This window comes from Pantherophis guttatus, chromosome 2 (genome assembly GCF_059756535.1).
Source record: "Pantherophis guttatus breed Tessera chromosome 2, ASM5975653v1, whole genome shotgun sequence".
Classification (NCBI taxonomy): Eukaryota; Metazoa; Chordata; class Lepidosauria; order Squamata; family Colubridae; genus Pantherophis; species Pantherophis guttatus.
The window spans coordinates 227,659,649-227,671,317 of record NC_142064.1 but is presented as its reverse complement, the minus strand read 5'-3'; the positions used below and the strand labels follow the sequence as shown (position 1 = coordinate 227,671,317).

Genomic DNA, 11,669 nt, shown 5'->3' with positions numbered 1-11,669 from the left:
AGGTTATGATCTCTTCTACTTCAATGAACATCTTCCCTAGTAACAAATTAGTTTGACTAAATGTAGCTTGATAGCTGACATTACCTATTGGACAACTTCATATATATCCATTGTTTCTGATGGTTAAGATACCAGCACTGATCAAAGGATTTGGATAAACACATTCATACCCTTTGAAATTCTACAGACATTTCTACATAAAGAGTAAATTCAATCTATGATATATTGCATGCTATTATTTGTTCCATGTATGGTATTATTAACGAGAAATAGGGTATGGAGGAGAAATTGAACATACACAGTGGCCAATATCAGATTACATATTTATTTATCACATATGTACTTTACCATAGATTTCTTACATTATATATTTGTTTAAGGTGAAAGGTGAGTCATAATCTCACTTTATTATCAGATAGAAGTGCAAGGTCTCCATTGGGTGTCACAGCTGAGTCCAGGTGTCCTGTCAAATCTAGCCCTCATATCTGAGACAGGGATGCAGCATTGTGGCCTTCCAAATATTGTTCAACTTTCATCAGCCTTAGTCAGTTCTACTTATGGTTAGGATGAGGACAGCTGCTGCAACATGATGTACAGAAGGCTATAGGTGTCCACAATTTAACAGGGGATTTTAAGATTCCAAGTGAAAATTGTATTTTAGTATTGTATATACTCATGTATAGAATAGAATTCAGTCAGAATTCCATTTTCTTTTTCTTTTCTCTTCAGTTCTGTTCTAAGCATCTATATGGATGTGATTGTTCTTTATTAGATGTTTCCCCATGTTAATCTGATCTCTTGAAAAACTTCAGTGTGTCACAATTTTGAAAACACATTGTTTCTGAAAAGATTAAGGCTTCTTGCTGGAAGATCAATGTATAAGGAAGGATGGTAATTTTTTCCAAGTGCTAGACATCATTGTATGGTTTTGAAGGAGGTTGTGAGTGCCAAAAACTAAAACGAAACAAAACAAATCCATGTCTTAATTTCATCCTTACTATTTCATATCATCTGTCAAATGCTTAAACAACTCCTCAAGCAAAACAACCCCTTAATATATCAAAATATTGGCATTCTTTCTATATTGCTGTTAGAAATCCCATAAGATTTCATATGAGATCCATGAGGGTATACCATACCATGAGGGTAGTGATGATGATAATTTAACTAATTCCATTTTCAATGACCTCTAATGGCCCTTCATTTCATTTGTTTGTTTGCTGTATCCCATCTTAGCTGTCCATGCCTCTCTGCCCTATCAACTCACAAAACTTGCTATGCTTCCTGCACGTCAGTCTGACCACAACGTTTGTTTTCTTTCCAAAGGTGTTTTATTTCTGCAGAACAAGGTAAGGAGATTCTTGCTAGGATCTGCAATATTTGCTGGGAATTGATCTCCAGATGTTTTAGAAAGATAAGATGATTTATGGAAAGAAAGAAGCTCCTTTATGGGAAGGTTGATGATAATAAGGCAGATACTTTTGGGATGTGGTTTGCTATATAATGTATGCAATCCACTTGGCTATATCTGTATTGAACATCTGTAACTGCATTAAATTCAGACCAGCATGAATGTATGTGCTAAATAAACAAACAAATAAATAACAGTAACACCTTCCAATCTATTTCCAAACTATTTCTTTGTTTTCTTCTTTCCACGGCTAGCACGTTTTATCTTCTCTTCTACTTCTATCTTCTCTTCAACAACAGGCTCTTGCTCTTCATATTCCTTAACATTGGTAGTATAAATACTGGATATGGAGAAAAATCAAAGAGAAGTTTGCACTGTAGATTGGTTAGCTAAGTCATAGATAATCACAACTTTAATAAGTGTTCCATTTTCATGTTTCTCATATGGACACTAGCATCCATTTAAAGACCATACTCTGTACGGAGCTTAGCAGAACTTTTTATTAGATACCAGAGTTTCTTCTCCTAATCATTCCAGGGGTCAATCCACTGATGTGCAAAGATTTTACAACATCAGGGGGGGGAAAAAACCCACATTAAAATGTATGTATTAAAGAGGAAGGGACGGGAGAAAGGAAGGAAGTGAAAGAAACTCTGAAATTCCCTAAATCTATGGATATTTTAAAATGACAACTACCCATGTTTCCCTAAAAATAAGACCCTGTCTTATATTTTTTTGAACCCTGAAATAAGTGCTTAGCCTTATTGCCATGCACTCAAAAGCCTGATTGGGCTTATTACCAGGAGATGTCTTCTTTTGGGGGAAACAGGGTAAGAAATAAATACAAGCTACAATTTCAGAATATTTTTTTAAAACCAGAAAAAAATAAATAGAAACTCTGTTTTAAAAACAGAAAGAAAATTATAAAAAAATAGATAAGCAATGATTGATTAAATTTTTTTGAAATGGAAGCTGGATGGACTAAATTTCAATTAATAAGTGATAATAATGCCCTTTAAAGCTTATGAAAAGCCAAAATTGCTCTATTTGATAGCCTCTTTCAATAAATGCCTGTCCTTTTTTTTTTTTTTGTTCTCAGGCTGCCACCTTGTAGCAAAAACCTGAAGACAAGTCTCAGCAGCAAAATGCGTTATGAAAAGCAGGTAGATACAAATTTAATTTGCATAATTTACCATGAATGCATAACCTGAGTTTTGCTGGAAAGTGCAAGTGACACTATATTCAAAGGGCATTCAGCAGCTTTAAGTGGCAAGTTCTATACATTTAGCTTGGAAAAAAAATCCATTAATTTAATAGAATTGATTTCTGAGAATCTAATTATGGATACAGTATATTCCAGATTATTACACTTCCTAAAGCAATTCTTAGGTCAGGAATGATCAAATGTTCAGGTACCACTGAAGCTGAAATACTTAAGCACCTAAATAATTTTGAAGATTACTGCGCTGCTTATTTCTGTGATAAATTCTGAGGGAAGCAAATGGACTCGTTCTGACTTCCCATAGCTTCTTGTGGCCACAATCCTGTAAACTTTTCAAGTAGTGTTTCATATGTAACATAAATATTTGGTGTTTCAAATTGGAATGTTTTGGTTCAGGATCCTAAACGAAGTATATTGTCATTGCTATTAACATTATTCACCATTCGCTTGTTCAGTCTAGTTTTAGTTTTATGGATATTTGTATTGTTTATTTATTAAATTTGTATGCCATCCATCTTACTGTTTAAAGTGACCGGGTGGCTTACAGTATAAGAAGTGGCAGAAAAGGTTCTTCTCTTGATGGGGTCTGAGTGGACCCCTTCTGTCAGAATGAGTGGGGAGGACCGCTCCCCTTGGGGAAAGGCGGTTTTTCAGATATCCTGACTCATGCCATAGAACAGGGGTGCAGAATAATGGCCCCTTTACGACTTGTGGACTTCAACTCCCAGAATTCCTGAGCCAGCATGGCTCCACAAGCCATAAAGAGGCCATTGTTCCCACCTCTACCATAGAGGTTACAGCTGCTGTAGCCTAGAGGTGGAGCTCTTGCCTCACAATCAGGAGGTTGTGAGTTCAATCCTAGGTAGAGGCAGACATAGGTCTCCTGCTTGGGCAGTGGGTTGGACTAGATGACCTATAAAGTCCCTTCCAACTCTGTTAATCTGTTAGAGGGTTTTAAAAATGATGATCAACACCTTGAATTGAACCTTTTTATGATTCTTAATGACTGTATAAAGAATTGGGCAGCATATATATTTAAAAACATATACATGCACATTAAAATAAAATAAAAATAAATAAATAAAATAAAACCTTTTATTTCCTTTGAAAGCAAATCCAGCCTACTGGTTTCAAAGAAGATGGGCCAATTTTGGGGGGAGAAATTCTCAAACAGGGTGTGAATTTGAATGACTGTTCTTACTTAGCATCTGCTCTATAATGCATGCTATATTGCCTCTGTACAAGAGATTTCTCAGGAAAGGCAGTATTTGATTCAGCTTGCTACAATTTGGTCACTGGTTATGGATTCAAAGAAACACACCTCTGGGAATGTGATGCATCTTATCTTCTTTTTAGCCACTTGAATGATTGCTCTTCGATCCCTCTAGTTAATACATTGAAAAGATTCACCCTTTATCCTCTCCCCTAAACAACCTCAACAACAATATGCCAACTATGGCAGTCCTATTTACTGAAACACCATTTATGCATTCAGTATTAAATACATAGATTGGATTTTGTCATCTGTATTGTGATCTTCAGATTCTCTGCACCTAATTGTCAGCTTCATTCTGAACTGAATTGACTTGTCAGGAAGTCAGGAAGGACAAAGAAGCAAAAGATAGATAAGAAAAAAAAATTATGGAAAGATGCTTTAAAAAAAACCCTAAGAAAATTTGACCCTTGATTTACTTTTTCAACAAAGATAAAACATTTAGGACTATCTTGGCCTAAATTCATTTCCTCCAAAAAGCATGGAAATATCTCTAAATCAATCTGATAAAACCATGGTTTGAAGGCAGAAAGTCATTTGCAAGCCAAGTAAAGTGGATTTTTTTAAAAAAAGGAATGCCGTGATATCTTTTCAGTTGTCATTAATTAAAAGGTAGTAAATACCAACAAAGAAAAAAGGGTTATAAAAATACTTCACCCTTTATCCATCCACCTCTACACTGTAGAATTAAAGGACCTTTTAGGTCCCTTTAGACAAGGGGTGTCAAACCTGCATTGTCACAAAGGTGTCATGTGACATATTGTGACTCCTCCCCTTTGCTAAACTGGGCATGGGTGTGGCCAGCGCATGACGCATCTGGCCCATGGGCCGCAAGTTTGATAGCCCTGTTTTAGACTATAGATTGTAATTTAGGTCCTTTTCTCTTCTCTTCTATGTAGCATAGTAAGAGGCAACCTGGTGCATCTAGATATTTTGGGCTATAGCTTCAAAATCCTTTTCCTGCACTTGCTGCAGGAGCCAATAAGAGTCAAGGCCTAAAATCATCTGGAGGTTGTCTGATTGCCTGCCCTGTCTATTGTGATGCTTGTTCTACTTTTTTTTTCTTTTTAAGCCAATTCAAAACCTCCTGGCTTGTTCAAAAAACAGACGAAATGTGTGTGTTTTTATATTGATATTGTTTCCTGATTGCTTATTTGTACCCTATGACTAACATGAAGTGTTGCACCTTATGATTCTTGATGAACGTATCTTTTCTTTTATGTACACTGAGAGCGTATGCATCAAGACAAATTCCTTGTGTGTCCAATTACACTTGGCCAATAAAGAATTCTATTCTATTCTATTCTATTCTATTCTATTCTATTCTATTCTATTCTATTCTATTCTATTCTATTCTATTCTATTCTATTCTATTGCCAGATGGTCTCAAGAGGGAGCTGAAGCAAAAAAAAAATTGCTTCTGGAAACCACTGCAGTTTGTCAAAGTATTGTAAATTGAGCTAGAAGGACAATAAGCTTCTTGGCTTATTGGAAACCTATACTGGTAAAAAATCTCTTAATTTCTTAGTTATACATGTTTGTCACTATGTTTATATTATATATTTATCTATCAATATTATGTATTGATAAATTTATATGCCACTTCAATCCAGACTAGTCTCAGCAGTATACAAAACCCGCAGTCATAGCCAATGCCATAATGTTAATTTCCCATGCTATTTAATTACACTGACCTTTCTATACTTTGGTAAGAGGGTTTCTTCGGAGGTTCCGCAATAGGACTGGGGAAAAAGAACAAATTTCTTTTGAGGAACGTGCAGAGTCGTTTTGTTCCACCCATTATACATATCTGCAATGAACTGCTCAAATGCTTATTATGTATCTCGCTTTAAAACAAAATTGCAAATAGCACAAACTAAGAATACATAAACAAATCAGCTTGGATTGCAGTGTGGCAGAGTGGTTAAGGCGGTGGCAGCACCTTCTGGTTCTTATCATTGGAAAAGGATTGGGACTTGCATTGCAGCACCCGATGCTCTGGCATCCCTGGGGATACTATAGGTTCAAGTGTTTTATTTAGGACTAGCGAGATCTAGATTCAAGTCCACTGCCAACTCTGGGTCTGATAGCCTAAGCAGCCTCAAAGAAAGGGAAAGGGGTAGAAAGGGGAAAATGTGCTCAACACCCCCGTCCCCATTGTCATGGATACCATAAGTACATATACATCAAGAGGAACAGAATGAAAGTTTGAACATTAATGAACTGGGAGGGGGGAATTGTAGAAAATGAATTAATTGCCCTCTTTTGTTATCACTCTTTCTCTCACACATAGCCCACCAACATTTTATCAGTTGTAGTATTATTTCTATGAAACTTAGAGTCATGTTGTAGCAATGAGAATGCTGGACTGGAATCCCAAAACCAAGGACTTTATTTATTTATTTGTTCAAATTGTATGCCGCCTTTCTCCGAAGACTCAAGGCGGCTTACAATGCATTTAAAAACCATATATAAAAACATTAAAAATTAAAACATTAAAAACAATTAAAACCCATTCACACCATTCATGGCTGGATCTCGCCAGATCGCAACAGCGAGATCAACGGCCCCAGGCCTGCCGGAAAAGCCAGGTCTTCACCGCTTTTCGGAAGGCCAATAGGGTGAGGATGGTCCGGACCTCAGGAGGTAACTGGTTCCAGAGAGCTTGGGCAGCCACAGAGAAGTCCCTTCCCCATGGGCCCGCCAGCCGGCACTGTTTAGCTGATGGGACCCAGAGGAGACCAATTCTGTGGGATCTTATTGGTCACTGGGAGCTATGTGGTAGAAAGCGGTCTCAAAGATAACCTGGCCCTGAGCCATGTAGGGCTTTAAAGGTAATAACCAACACCTTGAATTGTGACCGGAGACCAATAGAGAGCCAGTGCAGCTCGCTTACTTGACCACAGAGCACAGTGAGTGACAGATGAGTCATTTTTCTCAACCCATCCTATCTCATAGAGTATGAACACAAATTAAGCTCCTTAGAAGAAAGTTAGCATGTGGGGCATTAATATTGTATTTTATTTTATTCCTTTCCTATCTCCATTTTAACCACACAACAATGCTGCAAATTACATTAAGTTGAATCACATGAATGCTCACTCAACTCCATAGATGAAGACTCAGAGACTCTTCCCATCCTGCTTACAATCTTTTTGGACTGTTGCCTTCTGGCAGAAGATACAGAACAATTAAAATTCGGACCACACATTTTCTGAATAGTTTTTATCCCGGAGCTATAATTGCACTCAACAATGAACTAAAGGGCCACCATCGGTGAGCTATTGGACAGCATTACTTGGTCTGTTGTGTGGATGTTTGGGTGGTTTAGGGGTGGGGAATTGTGGTGGGTGGGAGTGTGTTTGGAGATTGTTATGTGTGTTGGACCTGGTCTTTGGGTGTTAAGTGAATTTCGTTGTATGGGTATACTGTGTATACATGTACAATGACAATAAAATTATTATTATTATAAAGATTTGAACTCAAACCCAACAACTGAATCACTATCTTGCTCTGCATTCTCCCATGATAATTTCAGGATTAAGTAACAGGTAGCCATTAATCAAATTATTCCAAAATCACAGTCCATGAGAAAGAAGATCTACTCCAAAAGCAACATGCTGTATATACAATGAATTACAGCTCAGTACTCGTGCTCGAAAAATATCCCTATCCCTATTGTAATTACATGTCACATTGTTTCCACTTAGATCACAGGCTAAATGTTCTTACAATATATTTTTTAAAAAGCCTGTATTGCTTTTAAGTGCCAAGAGATGCAGAAACCAAGTCTACAAAGAGTTAAATAATTTTAGCAGAGAACTTTTCTGAAAGTCCTACCTCGCCTGCTAAAGATTTCAGAGAAGTAAAACAACTTTATCATGTGAAACTCATGGCTTGATCACTTAATTATTTTTTAATTTGAAAATTTAATCACCACGAATAGGAAATAGATTGTCTAGAGTAAACACTATTCTAATTAGCTAGTGTTGAATGAATGACAATCGGTTGTTGCTTGGTTCCCTTCTACCCCAGCCACATAAACACAGAACTTGGATTGCTAAGAGTCAAACGCTTATAACTTCCCATATATAAGATTTCAAGTTTTCTTTAGTTTGGGAATTCTAAAAATCTTACAAACTGCTGACATTTTTATGTCAAATTCCGATGGCTTCACATAAAAGTGGATGCAGTTTTCTATCATGTGCGAATATGTGTATGGTACAGTATCTGCACATATTCATCATGACATGGATTTATATGCTGATGCTTGAAAAGGCTACCAAGCCCCAATTTAGAGTCAGAGAATGCAAGAGTTAAAATGAACCTTGGTGATCATTTAGTCGGTCATTTAATTTGGCCCTTTGGCCCAAACCAGAAAAGCTTTTTGGGGGGTTTTACAAAGTTTAGTTGTATATAGTTATGAAATGGGATGTTTGTATCCAACAAAAGATATATTTCCTGCAGATGTGAAGGTTGCAGAGCAGGTCAGATTTTTGTTCAGCATGTACAACAATAACTGCAGAAAGGCATTGAAATTCTCGTTTCCAAGCAGATGTGGATTCTCTGTTCCAAGCAGCATAAATAAGTTTTTTTTCTGTTAGAGTGGTCTATCTATATCAGCAAACTAGGTGAGCTGCATAGGGCAATGAGTTAAGTTGAGCACCAATTTTTTTGGGAAAAAAATCCAAATAAAAAAAGTTACAACTTTTGTGGTGATGTGGATATTAATTGCATGGTTTGTCTAGGGCAAGTGTATCAAACTCAATTTCATTGAGGGCCGCATCAGGGGTCTGTTTGACCACGAGGGGCCGGGGTGGGCATGGCCAGGGTGAGTGTGGCCAGCTTGTCATCACTCCTGCGGTGGCCAAGTGCTAAGGCAGGACTTCCCTCAGACCCTCCTTCACTTTCATTATAATCTCCTTCCTTCCTTCCTTCCTTCCTTCCTTCCTTCCTTCCTTCCTTCCTTCCTTCCTTCCTTCCTTCCCCCCTCCCTCCCTTCTCTTCTTTTTCTTTCTCTCTTCCTTCTCTCTTCTTCCTTCCCCTCTTTCCTTATTTTTCCTTATTTTTCTTTGTCTTTCCTTTTTCCCTTTTCCCTTTCCTGTCCCTTCTTGCATGCCCAAATGGCAAGGGGGAAACATTTCTCCTTTTGTTTTGTTTTTAGCTTGTTCTGCTAGTCCTCTGCCAGCAAAAACAGAGCCTGCTCACCACCACCCCCAAGCTCCATTTTTGCTGGCAGAGAGCTGCAGAAGGGTGTCGTCGTGGCTGAAAATGAAGCCCAGAGGGCTGTGCAGGCCGGATCCACGGGCCTTGAGTTTGACACCCCTGCTCTAAGGGCATCTAGCCTAGGGCAGCTACTGTTTCTTTGAATTCACTCAACTAGCTCTGATCAAGAAAAAGTTAAAATAGAAACTATTATCTACCATCATAAGAAGCCGTTGGGCATTCAGGTGAAAACACACGTACATAGCAGAACCTTTGTTTATCCTTGTATTTGCTATTTCCCAATTAAAATGGAGACAGAGCACAGTCAAGACTCCTTTTTTCCCTTCAGATTTGTGCCTCTGTGGCTGCAGTGAATGAATGAAAGTAGAGGGATTGCATCTTGATCTAAAGAGACACCATCAATTTCTTTTTCTTATCCCTGCACAAAATCTAAGGAAGATTTAGTTTACAGTTGTGCCAGATATGGACCAAAACAAATCCCAGGGGGTCAGCAAAGTAATTCACTCCTATGACCCATCTTTCTCTAAAGCTCAGGGGCCTTGCTATAGAAAGGAAAATGTCTTTTGCAAAGACCAGCTTATTGGATGTTTTGTTAAGTGAAGTTATGGCTATAGCAGCAAATACATCCTGGCAATAAAAGCATGGCATTTTGCTCTTTATTCATGTGGTTTTGAGAAAGAGGTTGACACAAACATTCAGTTTTGAATTTTACCAGCATGAACTTGGCTCTCACTGAGGAGGTCATTAAAGAGTAAAAAGAATAAAAGACCTCAGATTTGTCTGTGTATTTGTACTATGTGTACTAAGTGAGATGAATTTGTAAGAGAAAAAGTATGTTTTTTTCAAGCGTTTCTTAGGTTCCTTCACTTTAAGGTGGATTTGTATTTGTGTGTGTGTGTGTGTGTGTGTGTATGTACCTACATCACACACACACACTATCATCATCATCAGTATCACCAGACATTCCTTAACAAATACATCTATTATTATGAACAAGCCAAAAGGTACCACATGGTATTCAGTCTAATCAGGAATACAGAAGCAAGCTACATCTGTTCAAATATACAAAATCAAACATGCAAGAGAAAGGAATGGCTTTGTTTGTAGGACAAAGAGCAAATGCCATGATATCTATGGCTATTGTGCATTAAAAATACTGAAAACTAAAATGCCAAGAACCCTTGCTTATTTATAAAAATGACATCTAAAAATGAAACATCAAGTCAAGGTCAATTGAAACCTAAGAGTTGTAGTCTTTAAAATATAATCTATTAAAAATTGAAAGAACCCACCATTCCATACAGACCCTATGATTAAAAATATTGCTTCTTTCCTTCTTGACTACACTAATCTTCTTCCCTGGTTTCCACTTGTTTTTTTTGGGGGGGGGGGGTTATTTTATTCTATAGAAAATTATTCACTCACTACTAAAATATGTAGCCAGCCTATTTCCTCACTTTCTTTACATTCATTAAAACTGAATTTAAAGTTCTCCATTTGCTTTTGCTTTTGTTGTTGTTGTTGTTAGTTGTGAAGTCATGTCTGACCCATCGCGACCCCATGGACAACTTTCCTCCAGGCCTTCCTGTCCTCTACCATCCTCTGGAGTTCATTTAAGCTCACACCTATTGCTTCTGTGACTCCATCCAGCCACCTCATTCTCTGTCATCCCCTTCTTCTTTTGCCCTCAATCGTTCCCAGCATTAGGCTCTTCTCCAGTGAGTCCTTCCTTCTCATTAGGTGGCCAAAGTATTTGAGTTTCATCTTCAGGATCTGGCCTTCTAAAGAGCAGTCAGGGTTGATCTCCTCTAGGACTGACCAGTTTGATTGCCTTGCAGTCCAAGGGTCTCGCAGGAGTCTTCTCCAGCACCATAGTTCAAAGGCCTCAATTCTTTGGCACTCAGCCTTTCTTATGGTCCAACTTTCACAGCCATACATTGCAACTGGAAACACCATAGCCTTGGCTATACACACTCTTGTTGGCAAGGTGATGTCTTTGCTTTTTAGAATGCTGTCTAGATTTGCCATAGCTTTCCTCCCCAGGATCAAAGTCTTTTAATTTCTTGGTTGCAGTCCACATCTGCGGTGATCTTGGAGCCCAGGAAAATGAAATCTGTCACTACCTCCATTTCTTCCCCATCTATTTGCCAGGAGCTTTTGATTTTAGGCCACATTTTTGCTAATTAGCCTCCAAGTTCAAGGTTGAATCCGTATTTTCATCCCATTTGAAATAAAACCACTACTAGTGTTTGACTAGAAATGCTATCCCAGCCAGAAGATATCAATTGCAAGAGATGGAACCATCCTGTCCAGTGGTGGGTTTCAAATTTTTTTACTACCGGTTCTGTGGGTGTGGCTTGATGGGCCTGGCATTGCTTGGTGGGCGTAGCTTGGTGGGCGTGGCAGGGGAAGGATATTGTAAAATCTCCATTCCCTTCCCAATTCAGGGGAAGGTTACTGCAAAATCCCTCCCGATCAGCTGGGACTTGGGAGGCAGAGAATAGATGGAGGTGGGGCCAGTCAGAATTTTTACTACC

At 38.2% G+C, this 11,669-nt stretch overlaps 1 protein-coding gene across 4 annotated transcripts in view; it reads right to left on the bottom strand.

The window, feature by feature from the left end:
* Positions 1-306: 306 nt before the first annotated feature.
* Positions 307-11,669, bottom strand: part of FAM194C (family with sequence similarity 149 member C) — a 70,013-nt gene continuing 58,650 nt past the window's right edge. For 2 of the 4 annotated variants that reach the window (XM_034431573.3, XM_087883737.1), the window contains 3 exons: positions 5,601-5,648; positions 1,615-1,751; positions 307-954 (listed from right to left, as the gene is read on the bottom strand). In XM_034431573.3, coding sequence (XP_034287464.2) covers positions 1,634-1,751; positions 5,601-5,648 — 166 coding nt within the window. In that variant the 3' untranslated portion in view covers positions 307-954; positions 1,615-1,633. Of the gene's footprint in view, positions 1,752-5,600; positions 5,649-11,669 lie in introns of all 4 variants that reach the window. The other 2 variants (XM_034431572.3, XM_034431574.3) reach the window with 1 other exon arrangement.